The 18,527-nt window shown below is 39.6% G+C and overlaps 1 protein-coding gene and 1 long non-coding RNA gene across 2 annotated transcripts; one reads left to right on the forward strand and one right to left on the reverse strand.

Moving 5' to 3' along the window:
- Nucleotides 1-1,150: 1,150 nt before the first annotated feature.
- On the reverse strand, nt 1,151-4,239 carry LOC112285339 (peroxidase P7). The gene is made up of 4 exons (XM_024526059.3): nt 2,795-4,239; nt 2,505-2,670; nt 1,996-2,393; nt 1,151-1,662 (listed from the first exon to the last, which is right to left on the reverse strand). Exons 1-4 carry the CDS (start codon nt 3,260-3,262, stop codon nt 1,651-1,653), a joined length of 1,044 nt encoding a protein of 347 aa, XP_024381827.1. The 5' UTR covers nt 3,263-4,239; the 3' UTR covers nt 1,151-1,650.
- A 10,374-nt stretch (nt 4,240-14,613) lies between these two features.
- Nucleotides 14,614-17,764, forward strand: LOC141045715 (uncharacterized). Its single transcript, XR_012218088.2, has 2 exons — nt 14,614-17,243; nt 17,389-17,764. It is a non-coding gene; the product is annotated as an uncharacterized LOC141045715 (long non-coding RNA).
- The last annotated feature ends 763 nt before the right edge of the window (nt 17,765-18,527 follow it).

An 18,527-nucleotide genomic window follows, 5' to 3' on the forward strand; every position in this document is an offset into this window, starting at 1 on the left:
CTGTAGGAATACAAACAATAATGTGAATGTGGAAAAACCAGCGTCAAATCCACCTGCGTCTGTTCACACGATCGCCGTATCCATTGCCACTTTCAACACACTAAATCAGATAATGTACGTGCATCAGTTATATATAGACTCTTCACAAGTTAAACTCATTCATTCCGTTGGTTGAGAATTGACGTGCTTGCCAGTTTCATGCACTTCAGTAGATTCGTCCAGGTTGAGTGACTATCATTTCTATTTCTTACAAGGCGTCAGATTCCCTCATAAAGTAGACTGGCAACTTGAGAGAATGGCAACACGAATAAGTTCGACGCAGCGCCAAGCACAGCATGAGAGCTATACGCAAGACACATGAACTGGCCTGTTGCCGTCCGCGACAACGACAACATTTGACCCCATTCCACGTATCGTCAGTAACGCAATATTCTCAGTGACTGAGCACCACGAAAATGGACATACCAAAAACGAGCAGGCACAATCTGCGAACATTCCAACGAATAATGTTTCCCAAGGATATCACTTTTATAATCGACTGTGAGAATGAAAGCTATTTTCCACATCCACCAGATGTGAAGCTTGAACAATTTATCTTTCTTGAGATTCGGCAAAAGCTTCCATTTTTCAGTTCCCGAATTTAGCAGACGCTTTGACTGCTTCGGTGAGATTTAATTTGATAAACTTGACACAATAGCAGTCTAATCTGCAACAGCTGGAATAACGATGCTAAGCTTGTCACGCAACAAGCCCTTCCACATTGAGGCTGTGCGACAGCTTGCGACCCAAACCTTAGATGAAACCCCTTTTCTCAAGTAATAGCGGATGGACCTTAAATGACTGTCAACTTCAAGAGATTCTGCACTGCAAATTCTCATAAGGGGAGTAATTAGGCAGAATTGGGTGGCTGTCACCCTTAGCCTTGAGAATCCAGGTGTAGAAGTTCACGTCCTCCCAACAGAAAGGTTTGCTACACTCCAATCAGCTGCTTTCCAGATACTCGTATCTTATGAGGACCATACGTAAACGTCCACAACTGGCTAGTGCTGATGTTCATAAACGTCTAGTGTTGAGAGTAATGGCCGAAACAGATTGAAGCAGGAATCATCAAGAAACTGGATACAATTCAATTCCACCAAAAACACTGGCATTGTCACAAAATCCATCAATTCATCATTTCAGCCATTCGCAAGAATGATGCAATAAGTTCACAATATGGTCCCGGCGGCTTCGCCAGCATCGACCTTATATGCTGCTTACCTTCAACTCATAAGTCACACTAATAAGCCATGAAAGATAGAGGCGCCAAATCTTCCTTATTCGGTAACCTTACCACTAAGTCGAATACCTCTACTCACGAACCAACTCCTACAGTGTTGATCGATCTAATAACCTTGCTCGTAAAAAGAATTTCCTCAATTTATGAAAATGTACGTAAACGCTAATCGGCCTATCCTTTACACTTGCAGCAACCAGTTACAGGGGTGACTTCTAATCACCCCCATTCAAATGGACATCGTAGAACAAAATTGTCGCACTCCACAATCCGGAATGCTCGCTGCTAACCTTGTGCATCGCACATTCATTCCAGCCAAAACCTCTACACACATCTCTTCGTGCATTTTGTACACTAAATGGCCCACCGACCACTCAAGGGTACACCTGTGAAACCAACACCCCACGAACCAACGCTTTAGTGGAAGCTTCAACCTCGTCATAACAACTACAGGTGTCACGTAAAACCACTACCCTACTTTCTTCTTACACCTACAATATCAACCATGCTTTGGTACTGTCGATCTCATATCAAGAAGGCGCCGAAAAAGTCCTTTCTTGAACTCTTTTCTTGCTTTGAGAGGGCGAGCCTTCAAGGTTGTGTACCTTTTAACACTTCAATTTCAAAAGTTACAACCCCCACTCACTAAAACCCTCGTCGAGGATCACGTCTCATGTACGCAAGCTTCTCAAAATGCTTATCTCTAACTGCACACTTACCCCGCATTGCTTCCGGATCACGCCGTTCGTCCCGGTGAGCACATGGAGCCGCCCCATCTTGAGCATGGACGCCTGGAAGCTCTCGAAGAACAGCGTCCGGTTGGCCGCGAACTCCCTCACCATAGGCTGCGTACGCAGGTCGTTGAACAGAACTTGATCCGACGTCATCACACCGCGTCCGATGATCAGGTTCACATAGTACGAGATGTCGAAGCTGTTGGGCGTCTGCAAGTCCATGAATGTTTTGAGATTCAACGTAGCGATATCGCCCGCGCCGTTCCGGGTGCAGAAAGCCAGAAGCTCCTGGCCAAAAGATACGTCGCCGAAGGGGCTGTTCGCTGCCGGATCGAAACGGTCAGCGAAGTTGCTGCAGTGAACCTCCCCAATAGTGTGAGCACCTGAACCACCACCACCATCACTTTCATGTCAGAAATCACCACTGCTTCAGCCCTCGCACATTAATCGATTCAATCTCGACTCCAGATAACCGGATGGAGCACAGGACCCACCTGAGAGAATCACAAGATCATTTATATCCAGCCCCGCCTGCACGAACATTGCCTCCAGATCAGGAATTTTTTGGGTGGATAGAGGCATGCTAGCCGTCGCACCCGCTAGATACGAAACCACGCCATCTCGTCGCCCCGTTTCCGTCACCAATATCGGTCCACCCGCCTGCAAACCATTCAAGATCGACAATCAGGCTATATTTTGTACAATTCTACTCTTCCAATGACGTGCTTCGGAAACGAACGTGTTACAAGAAACCCCTTACACGCTCAGTGGCTATGGCCAATACCAGTTCGACAGCTTTGGCAGCTGCCAGTGCCAGAATGTCGGCACAGGACACGATTCCAGGGCACGCCGTTTCCACCTCGCTCTTGATATCCTCGATGACTTGGAACTTGTCTAAAGTCACGGAAATCGGTGCGTCCTTCTCCGCTGCAAATTCTGCAGTGGAATTCAGCAATATTGAAGCCTCGCACCCAGCCGCAAAACAGTCGTGGAAGAAGAGCCTCAGCACCTTCCCCGGGGTCCGAATATCCTGAAGCACCCAGAAACGCATTCTCGTGTCGATGATAGAATTCAGCGTCGGACAGGTTAAGTCGTAGAAACCGAATATCAATGCCGGTTGCGCTGGCACAGGTGCCTGCTTCAATGACCGCCTTCCTAGGCTAGCGATAGGACATCCCGCGTCTCCTACCCGGAAAAATGCCGCCAGACTGAGCAGAACTATCAAAGTTTGCTGAAACCTTATCCTCGCCATCGCAACTACAAACTTCACAAACAGATTCAACGTTGTGCTTCGTGCTAGCTCACAAGCCTTCGGAATTCAAGCGGCTACAATTTCACCTTCGACACTACAAATTCAAGAAATGTCAAGTGCGCTCAGCAACAGCACACGCAATCCACAAACGTTCTCAACACTAATACTCTTTACAGACCTAATCAATCTGGTCCTAGTCGCTTGACCGACACAAAAGCTACGGAAGACGCGTATTGCCGCTCGACAATTCTGGCTTCGCCGTGAAATCCACGGTGACCCAAATCGATCAACAGCAGGTCAACCTCCGGTGATTGATTCAACTGGACCAGCTCGCACTCCAAAAGTGTGCAACCCCACTCTATCCTTGCATTCAACCACTGTAGCTCCCTTGTGTCGCAGACTGTATGATGGTAGCAATCTGCCTTGCTACTTATCGCTGCACCCCATCACACCTAGGTAGCTATATTGGAAACATGCAGATTGAGTGATCGCTGCACACCGTTGCACAAAAACCGCATTAAATGCTCCACTCTTTATATAAACGCCAACAGAAGCCGGTTCCACTAGAAAACTGCCCGACTCCACACTAGGCGCTTCGCTAGCTGGACGCGGTGGGCCACACGATTTATCATTACTTTAGCTGCAGGACGATTTTTCTCTTTCGGAGTAAGGTGTCCTCCTCGCAGACATTATCGCTCCACGGAACGAACCATGTCAACCAAGCGATGACACTCTCCCTGCTTCGGATCCTCACTGACACCCAGTGGGACTAAAGGGATCTCTTGCTGTGATCCTCCGTTCCGAAATTTCAGCACCCAATTTGGACTCCAATAGTTGACTGTATACCAGATTCGCGCTAGGTTGGGCAACTTCAATCCGGGGTTTCGAGAACGGTTTGCGACACCGCTTCCGAGCCGAATTGGTACAGCGATCCTCGCCGGACCGTTTCCTTCCCAAGTACTCCCATTCTCTCGCTGACTAGGGGGTGTCAGAATCGGAAGCTGGCAGCAGAGTCATGAACATAGGATTCATTGGGGGATACAGCTACGAGTTTGTTGAGTATTGCTATTAGAAATCTGAATTCGACATTCGCCCACTTAACATCGAAGCACTTTGAAAGTTGCACCTTTCAATGATACAAAGTTGGAAAGTTTAGATTGTGGAAAGCACTAAAAAAAAGGTGCCTTTATGAGTCCTTTGGCATATGTGATTTGGATGTTCGTGCTCTTTTCTTCAGATTGTGAATTATTCACTTAATCTGAGAATGGTCTTGCAAGGCTATACCATTTATGGATTCTTATTTTTGTTCATTTATTTTTCTATTTTCTATTTTGGGTTTTGTATTTACAGTAGTTTCTTATTTTTAAGAAGAAGCTTGCTTTCGATGTCGATCTAAATTACCAGCTGCTTCTTGTCTTTGAGGATTTTTGTAGGAAAATGCTCGGAAATTTTGTGCTTTGAAGATGTTGAGTTCGAACTCGAAGAAAACTCACATTCGATCACACTTCAATGAAGTGTAGTATGCAAACCACTGACTCATACCTAGACCCATGTCCCTCACGAGAGAGAGATAGAGGGGGGGGGGGGGGGGGAGGGGGACACCCAGTCAGAAACAAACATAACGAGATCCAATCAACAAACTGCCACTCCATTACACAAATACAATTAAGATCCGAACATCTTCATGCCGATGGATCATCCAGCCACGCAATCGCTATGTCTTCAACAGAACATCTATGCAGGGACGTGAGAGGGGCAGCTCACTTCGCGCTGGCCACATCATTGGAACCGGTAGCGGGACCACCTCCGCCAGTGCCTGACATGAACCAAACCCCGTCTGGATCCCACCACACAAATGCGAGAGAGATGCAACTACCACATACCCCCTTTTCTGCAGCTCCCACATTAACAGAGCCACCGATCGAGACTTAGCTCATCGCCATCCTTCCCCAGAATAAGAATGGAACGACAAAACTAAACAGCGTGGATTTTTTCATTTCAGGAGCTGAAACAATAGCTTTGTCTTTTGTTTCCAAATGGGCACAACTCGACCATCAAGGAGCACGGAGGAGGAACCGCAATGAGGCGCCAGAGGAGCTCACCTTGCGCTGATCAAAGATCCACTGCGGTTTACATTTGTGGTCCAATTTGCTCTGCGTCCTAGTTTTTCGCCTGGGGATTTACCTCGCGAACCTCAGTTTCCGTGATTCCAATATCCAGAGTTTAGTGGGACTGTTTTCTTGAGATTAGGGTTAGCTAGATCTAGGTATATAGAATCATGGAAGGGAAGGCGTCCTATGCTGACACTGCAGGCAAGGATGGCCCACGCCTCGGTGGCTCCCACACAGTCCGCCAAAGACAGAGGTCGCACGCGAACTCTGCGTGAGGAAGTGATTGAACCAGAGCTTGTCGCCGTCGTCATCAACATGGAGAAACATGATGCACTCCACTTCAATCCAGCAGTTTTAGGGGAAGTTTTACCCAAAGGCTTTTCGAGGAGTTGTACTGGTTCCTTCCCATGTAACAAAGTGCTCGAGGTCGACGTCGATCCGGCCATCATCAAGAAAAGATTTTGACTACCTCCAAAAAGCACACGATTGTGGCATACTTAGTCGGAGGTAAGTAACCTCCGATAGTCATTGCTAATTGAATTGAGTCCTTACAAAAACAAGCTAACAATTGGGTTGGAGTTGGCCATTAGCCAAGGCTTGGCTTCTTCCAAATCATCAATACTCAATCCATGACCACTAAGAAAGTCTTCATGCTTACTTCTCACAAGTCTCATTGAACTACATAAACTTCAAACTTGGATGCCAGGGTTCAATGTTTCACACTTAGTAGGTTTGAAAGAGTTCACATAGGTCACCCTTAAAAACATTCCAAATAAATTTTTGGAGATTGTTGCCCAAATGGCTAGTGGCTCAGGTAAGTTGCTTAGTAGCAATAAGTGCAACTCAACTTTGTCAGATCAAAGGTTTTGTGTTAGGCTTTCCTTCAACTCATGCTGAAAAACCTCACTTGTAGTTATAAATGTTAGGACATGGAAAAAAATCATGATTCTCATCGACTATTGTAATCTTTCTATCCAACATTGATTTTGTTTTTCTATAGAATATCGTATGAATCTATCAAGGACATAGATATTGAAGAACTAAAATATTTAGACACTCTTTTGTCACTTGAAAAGACTAGATAATTATTCAAAGATGGTATAATATTAAACTAGAATGGCTATTGCCAAAAGCAAGGAGATTTGAAAGTTATGAAACAAGACTAAGGACTAGAAAGGCGTTGACAAGAATGAGGAAGGCTTTACTCTTGCCTCAATATATATTATCTAATTAGAAGTTATGTAGCAAGATTTTTTAGGGCCTCTAACATATGTTCAAATTAAGAATCACATATTTTAATTTATAAGACAAGTTTTCTATATTTGCATCACATAATTAGTTTGTTCTACAAGCTATCAACATGAGCAACACATGGCTAACTTATTGACTAAATTTATAATCTATGAATCAACTATAAACATGTGTAAAGTCAAAGCTAAGTTTATGAAGCTTTTTAAGAAGCTTTTTTACAAGATATTATCTAATTAATCTATTTTTTTTTACTTCTACTTAATTATATAGGTAATTATTAGAATAAATATATATGCTCATAACAAAAGGATTATTAAATGTTATTAGATAGAAAAAGAAAAGTTTTTTTTTCTAGTGATAAAACATCTGCTAAAATGCTACATAATAGTTCTAATGGCACTAAGTTTTTTCCTATTTTAATCGCCTACTTCCTTCTCCATGCATAGAAAAGGCAAAGACCTCACCATTTTAGTCAGTAATTCTAGTGAATCAAAAATAGAAATGATAACTAGTGCTTCTCAAGATAAAGATGTCTAATCTTACAATCTACATTTTAAAGAAGAAGATTGTTTTTCTAATTCCTTGTGAGATATACTAGAATGGAAATGGAATGGATCAAAGCATGTTCATTGAAGAAAGGAAGTGAAGGATCTTTTCTAGATTGAAGTACAATGGTAACGTAAAAGAATAGATGCCAACCAAAGAAGAAAAAAAGTTGCTCAAATAAAGAAAAAATTATCAACCCTTAATAGCATCAACCATCCGACAAATCCATCGACATTAGAACAAAGAAAGTTTCTTAACCTTGACTTTTTTTCTATCCTAAAGATGTATAATCTATCAATAATTCTTTAATTTTAGGACTCTAATTGACTTTGGTCCTAATCTTTGCAAGTATAATAAAAAAAAACATAGATTAGACATCAAAAAGGTATGTGAATTCCAAGATAGAAGCCTAATCTGACCTACTAATCATTCTAGAGTTCCTTCAAGCTCCTATCTCATGTCTTATCCTCCCCTTCTTCTTCTCCCATCTTCTTTAGTTTTAGGAGTCAACACACCAAATAACTCCAAGACCATCTCTAATTAAAGGTTTTACTATCTTAATATTGCCTTGCAAAGGTTCCAATTAGATAGTCCATTCTTCTCACATTATTAGCTAAAACTAGTCGTATGTATCAATGAGAGTACATGTGACTTCCAAAACTACCTATCTAATAATACTATTGCATCAACTAAACTATCAATTAATTTCAATGGACTCACCTTCCATCTTAAATAATAGCAATTGGTAATATAGGCAAAGTCTCCTTGATATTCTCTCTCCAATTGTTAATTTCAATCCAATGAAAGGACTTACTATTGGCATCTTCTATTCTTAGGTCTTTTGTAATAATTCCATTGTGAACCCTCATTCCTAAATAATTTTATTTCCAAATCATAGAGTAGCTTTGAAAAAGAGATCTAACATCTTCAAATGGCGGCTTCTTCATTGTCCAAGCCTTTAAGTTAACAGACTTTTAATAATAATATCTCCATAAAATATCAAAATTTATCCATTGTCAATGCTTGTTAATTCTTCTTATTTATACATCCTTCAAGATAGAAGACAAGTTGGAACTATGGTCCAAATTTCTTTCCATCTTTTCTAAGGATTATCAATAGGTCCTTTGTAGTGATTAGAACGTCGTCAAGAGAAGATCCAACAAATCTTCAATATATAAAAAAATTATGACAAACATAAAGAAGTTGCTATTTGGCCAACTCAACAATTTATTGAATGTAATTAATTACTTCTCGGCTATAATTCTTATTTAATTTACATCAAATATCAAAAAATATGATAAGGCATAAGTCCTTGCTAGATTAGACTATTTTAATTTCTTTCAACTTATAGGTGCAAGGATGCATTGAATGAATGAATATAAAATTAGAAGTAATATTAATTATTTTAACCACCTTCTTGTGTAGAGGAAACTTTTGGTACAAAAAGAGAATCAAAAAAGATTCCTATATAACATAAGTAGCAAGTTCTTCACAGTAAATGAAGTCTTACAAAACATAACTTAAATATGGCAGTGTTATCTGTAATTGGGCTTTGTAAGTAAGTTCTATCGCATGATAAAATATTACAAGGAATTTTGTATTTGTAAAGCAAAGGAATATTAGCAAGCCAAGACCACCCTTTGTGCCAAGCTATCATTTGCAATTACATCCCTTTATGTGGATTCAATAGATTTAATCCTAAAATTTAAATCAAATGTGATTATAGATTAGCTACAAATCCATGAGCAATGACAAGTTGAAGGATAGTGAATCCAAAGCTAGATGAAGTGGCTTAAAGTAGAAAATTCATGTTCAAGAAAAAATTTCAAAGCTACCCAAGAATACATCGAAGTCTCTCAAATTATACAATTATTAAATGAATATGACTCTCTATTTACATATCAAAGGAATATTGAACAAATCTATAATAAGTTCTATTTTGTATGTATAAACTTGAGACTTACTACAATACCTTAAGAGATGTCATCCCTTAATTATGATTTGGCCTCTTTGATTACTTCTTTGCTTCTACTAAAGAGACTCTCAATGCCCTTATCAATATGCATGAATATGAGGCCACACTCAAGAAGATGGAGGTTGGTAGAGTCTTAGGTTCAATTAGAGTCATTATTAAATTCTACAAGATATATTAGAACTAAATAAAAAAATAATTACATCCTTATGATTCTAGAAGTTAGAGTGAACAATTGATTTTTACCTTGTGTTTCTAAAAAGATCATCTCACAACTACACAAATAAAGGGAGTGTTGTTGCTTAGAAAATTGGACGCCAATTACATTGTTAAATATGGCCTACGAGTTCTTTGTCAAGACTCTTCACATACATATTCAATCAATTCTGATGGAGGTTATCAATTTTGACTAAACAATATTTTTATTGATATTTTTTATTCTTGATAATAATTTATTAACTCATAAAATAATAGAGTGGGATGTCTATTCTAACCAATCTTTGATCTTTTTGAAATTTGATTTTATTAAAGCTTATGAGATGGCCAATTAGGAGTTATTTTTTTAGCCATGAAGCTATTAACCTTTCCAACAAGTGTACATCCATGTCCAAGCCTTTTTTTTGTAATCTCCATAGTTAGTATAAAGATCAATGATGTTTTGTCCCTGACCTTCAATATTACAAGAGAAATATGCTAAAGATACTTCTTAGTGCCATACTTCTTTCTAATCATTTCCATGATCAAGGATAGGATAGTAGTAGGACATATAAAGGGTATCAAATTGCCTATTGATGACAGATATGAAGTTGTGGGGCAATATATTGATGACACTTTTTCACCATTGTATAAAAGAAGACTTTGTTCCAACACACTATTTATATGCTAAATAATTTTTATGTAACATCAGAGTTGGTACTCAATTAGGAAAAGCATTGTGGTGAATGGCAGAGTGAGGACTCTTTTGATTGCCTTTCATAGACCAACTCGCTCAAAACTATATAGATAAATGAGGCAATAGTCAATAAATTGTTAAAAATGCCGTTTGAAATTTTCTTCTCCATTCACCAAGTTGATGATTTTTTGAAAGAAATGACAAAGAAAAAACTTTGATATTAGTGTACTTTAAAAGTCAACACTAGTAGTTGAGAGGTAATTACAAATAAAATCCTCTTGTCCTCTATTTTCTTCTTTGCATCACTCTATGGAGGTTTAAAAGTAAGATTTTCAAAAATCTATGCAAGAATATATGGTTATATATGATTGAGATCAATGTACAAAGCAAGGAATAAAAAGGCATAGGTCCAATGCAGCCAATTGAGAGAACTATGGGGCGATATATTTAGTAAACTCAATGGATGCTTTGATGGATATTTCAAACTTACATATGCTAATAAAATGTTGCATGTTATAATTTTAGCACTACAAAAGCAAGTAATGGGCTCTCAACTTTAAATTTTTTATTTACATCAACTTTCAAGGTAAATATAAATCAATAATTTGAAATAGAATTGAAACTTTATGGCAATCCATTATCTGAGACCTTATTCCAATTTAATTATCTTCCTTTAAAAAACTCATGAATGAGTCTATCTGGTGGATGGCCTTCATCTTGCAAATTGTTGTTGGATTTTTGAAAGCAATGATGGTTGAAATTCACCCCATAGGGTTGTCTCATATTTAAGATATTTGATTTGGACCTAGGTTTCTTACCCCCTCCAAAATCAAATCACAGTTTGATCTTTTGTCTCCTTTAGTAGCACTTGAGAGGTAATAATTTGGAAATTAACAACTTTCTCAAGGTGACTATTATCTCTAGGTCAATCATTTGCAAGCGACCAAGAAAAGGTAGGTTGTTTCTAAAAGGTGTCCAACAACCAATCATCCATTATCTTCTAATCTACTGAAAAGATGAACCTTTCTTTCGACAATCTTTCAAAAAAAATGGCAGATAGCCTCTCAAACCTCCATATTCATGGTTCGATAATTCACTTAATGCTTAATTAAATCCTCTCCTCCCCCCCTCCCCTTTTTCCTTCTCTTCCTCCCTTTCTTGCTCCAAAGATATATAGATGGGAGTTTTAAATAGATTCTTTAAATATTTCTATCGAAGATGTATGTAATCACTTCTACTAGCAGCCTGCAAAAATATCCTATTTGATTTTTCTATGATCAAATAGATAAATTATCATAGAATTAAGGCGCTTACAATGATCTAGACAAGTCTCTTCATTTCTTGTCATGAATTTCTTGTATAAGTTAGGTCGTAGCCTTCTTCAACAAAGATACTCTATTCCAAATGTCATCAAGTATAAATAATAAGAGGTTATGTCCTTCCACTTCTATCTTCAATAGACATAAGTCTAGGCCAAATGATACATCTCAAACAAGGCCAATTTACTATGATTAGTATGGTAATGAGCAATCATGGTGAATATGTGGCAAAGTTATGTTAACTTAGCAATTGATATTTGTTATCCAAAAAGATTGATAAATTAGTCATATATAGATTTTGGAAATGTTCATCTACCCACATGGCTTGGCAATGGAGCATCCACATAATGAACATCTTTTTCATCTCTTGCAATGTACATAGCCCCTAGCCTTTGCTCACTTGGAAGCATGTTATCTTTTCCAACTTCATATTGCAAAAGTTCTTCAAATTCAATTGGATTTGGATGGCTCTATGAATTGTCATCCTATAGACTCTTTGAATGGAATGCAACAATGCATCTTGCAATCAAATCCCATGGGTTGTGGTAAAATTACTCCTACAAGTTTGGTTAGGTCTTGTCAACTACGTGCACATGGATTAGGAGTGTATCAAGTTTCGCAGCCTACATTGCCCAAAAAAGAAAGGCTTGTTGGTACAGGACTTCCACTGCAAATGGTGCACTAACAATGTCTTTGCTGTAATGGTTGTAGGCTGCCCTTGGTGGGCCCTAGCGAGGCCTGGCTAAGGTTTTGTGTATCAACTCTTATAACTGCCCCTTCAAACACTACGGTTACCCTCAAACCCCCTATGGGCTTGGTAGACCATCATACATTTCTAACCCTAACCCATCTGATTCCCTCAGGCTGCATACAGCTGAGTGGTTGTAACTTTTCTTCTTGTAATGAAATCTTATTTCATTTGTGTCGAAAAATAAGTAAATAAAGTAGAGCAAAGTAAAACTAAACAGTGTGCATTCAGGGGTGAATAGACGAGCATCCAGGGGGGGGGGGGGCGGAATGGAAAGAAAGCAAAGGGGACATGCGGCTTGTCCTGGCGCGGCGACGCTTGCAGCAGCGTGGCAGTCATTTAGCACGAGCAAAGCAACTGCATCATGCAGCAGGACTCCGCCCCCACCTATTCCACCTCTCGTCCTTCGCTTTCACAGGCCAGCTTTGAGTGTGTAAAAAGGGTGGAATCTGTGCGTGTGGCGATTCCCTGTGGGGGATCCGCCCCTGGTGCTTCCCAGCAGCTGGCCCACGCAGCTGGCCATGAATTATTATATATTATTATTGTTGTTGGTGCTGTTGTGGTTTTCTTTCTGTAGCATTGCATCGGCGCGCTCATTGGTGCACTGCCCTGTTGGGCAGCACCCATAATTGAACGCTGTGATGGGGGTAGCCAGTTCTCCGTCGAGGCGCTTTGGCTTTGGCAGGAATCCGTGCACAACTCGTAGATTTCCAGGGGATCCCCTTAGTCTGCCAAGAGGAGGCTCAGCCTCTTCGTGGCCATCGTCGCCGCGGCCACACCATCGCCACTCTTCGGAGTTCCGCCCACGCTCTACAGCCCACGAAGAAGGGGTAGGGGACCTTCGAGGAAGCTTCTTGCCTGCTCAGGGGTGGGGGGAGCTGGAATACCCCTTTTCACATTGTGTCTAATGGCGTTGACGTGTCCCAGCGGGCAGAGAGAAAAAGATATATCACCTCGAATGGGGACTTGTCACCTGTCATCCTGCCCCTCTGGGAATATTGTTTTTGGGGTCGTAAGTTCGGACCACTTGAAAGGAGTAGTAGGTAGTTGAACAAATATTTTTGAATGTTTGAACTTCTTTATTTCTTCTATTATTTGGTTTTTCTAAAGAAGTAATTGAATTAGGGTCAAGGAGATTCTTGTTGATATTATTATTATTATTATTATTATTCCTTTGATACCATAATGTAGAATAAGTGAGCATGTGAGTGTATGTGTGTTTATATGTATACTCACAAACACGACAACAGTTAAAAGTTCTTGGGGTACAAGTTCTGCTACTTTGCTTGGAACTATGATAAAGTTTTTATTTTTGTTTTATTTTATTTTTCTTCTTCCTCTTTCTCTCACTAGATTCGCACCAATGTAAATTCAAGATCTCCAAGAAAGAAAGACGAAAAAACTGGAAGATATAAAATTACATCCAAAAGTACATATTCTATTAATGCTGAAGTTTTTCTTTATTTTGGTTGACCAAGAATTGGAATTGGATCAAATCATTAAAAAAGAAAATCTTAAGTTCATATTTTTGAAAAGGATTTTTTCCCTAAAATATAACCTTACTGTATTTTATTGGTAACTAAAATATAGTAAAACAGTATTATTAATTTAATAGCTACCATAAGTTATTACTGTTATTATTATAAATAAATAAATTTTAAACAAGTAAGTTTAGTAGAAATACTGGGAGTAGTTGAAGGCTTCTTCCTGAAACATTGTATAACTATGTAGTATCTCTTATAAGTAGAGGTATTTCTAAGAATTATATTATTTAATTATGTTTCAATTCTACATATAGTAGATTGTTTTACTAACTAAAATAAAAGAACATGTAATACAATTTTAATATATATATCAAAAAAAATTGACAAATTTTCATGAATTTAAAATTTTAATTGTATAAAAACATATATATTAATTTACGTACTCTTGCTATTTAATAAGGAAGAAAATAATAATAATAACAAAATTGATAAATTCTTTTGGACTTATTGATTTGTTGTCTTGTAAGTGTTATGTAAATTTAAATTTTTCAAAAGATAAAAAATAAAATTAGCTTAAAACGGTGCATTTAGTGTATATATATATATATATATATATATATATAAATAAACACCCCACAACTTATGAATTACAAGAATTGCAACATCTCCCCAACTTATGAGATTAGAGCTATTCTTCACAAGATCATACTTTTATTTTATTGCTACCTACTAATTCATGGTGCAAACAAGAAAAAAGAAATATGAAAAAAGAAAAAAAGAAAGTAAATTGAATTCACAGAATTCATTTAATTTTAATACTTCCAAAATGATTGTATCAAATGGTAGAGTTTAAATTTTCGGACACACATCGACCCAAAACCATTGCAACGGGGCAAAACACCATCAATGAAGTGACAGCCAAAAAGTAAAAAGTATCGCCAAAAGCTACGTAGTACGTGCTCCCTCGACAATGTTGTCATGATTGTTAACAGGATCTCGATTTCATCGGCAAAGTGTGAAAGTGGTCGTAATATTAATGCGGGCACTGAAGACCGCGAATTCGGTCAGCTCTAAACCCGTGATAATCTAGTGCGGCGAGTCTGGCGTCAGCGTCTATTCTAAGGATTCCTAAAACCGTGAAATCTAGATAAATTGAAGAGTCCTAAAATCTATCACTAAGGGTGCAGTTTCACTAGTCTGTGACGAGTGATGACTGACCTGTGCGGGGCCCTCTCGCGGATGAACCAGTAATGAAATTTTGTAATCTAGAGTCGAGATTGAACGGTTTCGAATGAGGGAAATGAATCTTGACGTGAGGGAGGTGGTGCATCAGGCGCTCGCACAATCTGGGTGGTACACTGCACCCATGTTGCTGACCGCTTCGATCAGGCGGCGAACAGTTCCTTCAGCGACACAGCTTTTGGCGAGGACATTTGGGTGATCTGTACCCGCAACGGCGCGTCCGGTATCGCATTCTGAATTTCAAAGAACTGATGGGCCTGTATATGCCGAATAGCTTGGACATCTTGTACTTCGGGAACCTGATCATCGGGCCAGGTTCTGTTCAACGACCCGCGTGCTCAGCCTGTGGTGAGTTCGTTCGAGAGCTTGCAGGCATCCATGCGTAAGGTTGGGCGGATCCGATGGCTATGTGAGGTAAGTGCGCAGGATCTTGAAGAGCATTTTGGGATGCTTGTGTGTGTGAGAGGCGATCCTTGAGGACGGTATATAGGGAGTTAGTGTTATGGAATGATGGAGACGGCATTGCAAAAAGGAGTGCCATCTTAGAGGCGCACGCTTTGCAAGCAAGGAAAGAGTTTGGGAAAGAGCTCCTTATGCTGCGCACTTTGAAGATACTTTCCGCGCTTTCTTGACATGGCCTTCCACGCCACTGGCAAAATTGACTTTGATTGTTTCCTGTGGCTGGTTTCAGAGCAAGAGCAAAGTTCTTTTAATTCATTCGGTGTGTCTATTATTCTTATTAGTTCGATGATGAGTGTTATGGGCAGATGCATCGAATGTGAGTGCTTTTGGTGTCTTTTTTCTGTGGTCGCTGGATTAGATTTTCTGTAACGAGAGCCCAGTTCCGTTCCTTTTGGGGTGTAAGTAATAGTTGAAGAGGTGTTTTCTCCTGTAATATGAGATGTGGAGAAGTGGCTGAGGGACTAAATTTTTATGGAGTGGGTTCTTGATTCATTATTAAGATCCAAGTAAAAATACATTTTTCCTGTCATTGGTAACTGATTTTCGAATTGACAGGTGCTCATCCATTCAGCTTCCTGATCTTTGGAGCTGTCCCCAACAGCAGACTCGCAGTAGTACCCATTGTGCGGATCATCGCAGTCCTTAGTGAGTGTCTCCTAGTGCCGTTTAGTAAGTATTGTGAAGGAGTACTTTCGTTAGATTGATAAGTACTGACAGATTTCAAGAGTTTTCATGTGAGCAACCTGAAAATTCTAAAACTGATTTTACAAGGCCTCGAGAGGCGTACTAGTCACAATTTTGGAGAGGTGCATAGACTGCGATTCGTTTACAAAAGAATAACATTTCTGGCTTACTCTGGTGTGTTGACTCGACGTTACCATGTACTGTGTGCGTTGTTGTTATTTATCAACCTTTCAAGTTCGTCAAACTTGTAGGATGACTAATTATTCCGAGAGATTTCGAGTTCCGCATACATAAAGTCTTCAGCTACTTGTCGGTGACATAATGCAAGCTTATAGTTGAACGGCCAACTGCTTCTTGATTGCGGGTTCCATTTTGGGAGGCAATAAAGATTGGATACATACTCGCCAATTTAACGGACAAGCGTCTCCGCTCCACGATATCATGCTCCATAAAGAATCACATGTAATGTTGTGAAATTTCAGCAAAGGTAACTGCCTCCTTTGAGTGCATCCAACAACATGCATGATTTGAGCGTTATCATTCAGAAGGGTTTGTTTTCTTACTTGCCAGACGCCTGTGGATTACAATTTAAAATACTGTTGACATCAATTTTAGCTGTCGACATCATGGGTTTCTAGTTTGCAGTCTTGTAAACCCCCCATCTATATACAATGACCCCTGGAGATGGATCCAGCAAAGGTTGCACTTTGCAGGCAATTCATGAACATCACTGAGATTGAGATGCTCTTATGTGAACCTGAATATTACTTCTCGTCATTAAAGTAGACCTTTTTCTATTTCATTTGTTTTGTTCGTTGTTTTAAAAGTATGTGCAAAGGGGTTGAATCCTATTTTATTTTCTAGAGCTCTTCTTACACGAGAGTGTAATCATGTTTGAGGTCACTGGTTGCCATAGCTGTTTTCACAGCACACGTAACTTGAAAATCAATTTCTACATCAGAAGAAGAATGTTACCTATTATCATCTTTTTCCTCATGATGGCAATATAAGAGCATCATCGTGTTAAAAGAAATTGCTCTGTATAACATTCAATTTTGTTCCATGCTGCGGGTCCCTTGCTTTTAGCACTCACCCCGTCAACCGAGCCTCTCCGAAAATAATTCTACCTGTAAAGGCGGAGAGACTTTTATGCTTTTTTTGCCAGGGTTTTATTAGCTTTGACCAAAGGTAGGCCAAGCTCAACCGTAACTGCCGCCAGCATCACAACCAATCGCAAGAAGCCACTAATTGAAAATCCTGCAATGAAAGTGTAATAATAGTCTTCCTAAAGTTTACTTTTATTCTGGGTTTTTGTTACTTCACCAATCGTGTAATAAAAGTCTTACTATACTTCAGTAACAAAACCCCGAATATTATAATATACTAAGCAACTTCTTAATACTGATGATACGCAGGTAATCATACAATCTAATTCATGGAAATCAATCTTCCCAACACCTGATAGTGTAATTTGTAATTCCAGAAGAACATCAGTTCCGCGATCGATGTCGATGCACTATTCCATGCTCGTCGCTTTAATTTGAGACAATTTCTGTTGGGGCTTGTGGCATCCACTGGCAGCTTCAAGTTTCTCATCGTAATTGTAAAGTAGATTTTTGAAGGAATAGAACTTCACGGGTTGCAATTCCAATTCACTCATTAAAGCCGCTTGTATTGCATAAGAAAACTGTGTTGTTGCTACTCTTTCAAAGCAGTATCTCATCTTGTATACTTTGTGGAGAGCACTCGCTTTCGTCTCTAGATTATAATAAAACTACGGCATATTTAGTGTTACATTCTTGAGTACATTTGATCAAAAAATATGTCGAAAATGGGTAGTGCTTCCTTTATTTCGTGTAATGAAGATCTTAGTAAACTTCAGAAACAAAATCCCAGAATATAAAACCATGGATTGAAAAGCCTTCTCTTTACAAATTGGGGTTTTATTTCCAAGTGTCAAACGTCCACTATTAAGTGAAACAACTCATTCCTCAATCCAGGAAACCAGGGTCAAGGCAGAAAACACACCACGTTAACCACCGTTACTGCTCTCGTGGAGATCTGTTTGAATAGTACGGGGCAAGACCGGAATCCACCGCCTTTCTCAAAACTTTACTCGAGACAGTCTGAAGGATCAGCCTTCTCGCACCACTGAATGGCTTTCTCCGACGATCTGACAGCCAACTCTTCAAGCAAGCTCCTCGTGCAATTCTCATTGGCCCTTCTATGCATTATCAACATCTGTACGAAAACAATCAATCAATTCTCCAAGGCTTCCTCAAGGAACTAATTCGAAGTCCAGTAGAATTCTTTGCTGACAAGGCCTCTAGAGCTCCAGGTGATAGAGGGCATGAGGATCATTCGACCATGACTCTGCACATTGACGAGTTCATCGCACCGGTAGTTCAATTTACACCTTGACCTAGGCCTGAGGTAGAATTCATGTCTAAATGTTTTTCTTTTCAATTAGACAGATAGCTAAGTCGCGGTGCCAGATGACGATTGATTTACAGGGGCGAAAATTGCGGAAGTGCCTTGGCAATGGCACCAAAGG

The sequence above is a fragment of the Physcomitrium patens genome, chromosome 8 (assembly GCF_059467195.1).
Source record: "Physcomitrium patens ecotype Gransden chromosome 8, ASM5946719v1, whole genome shotgun sequence".
NCBI lineage: Eukaryota > Viridiplantae > Streptophyta > Bryopsida > Funariales > Funariaceae > Physcomitrium > Physcomitrium patens.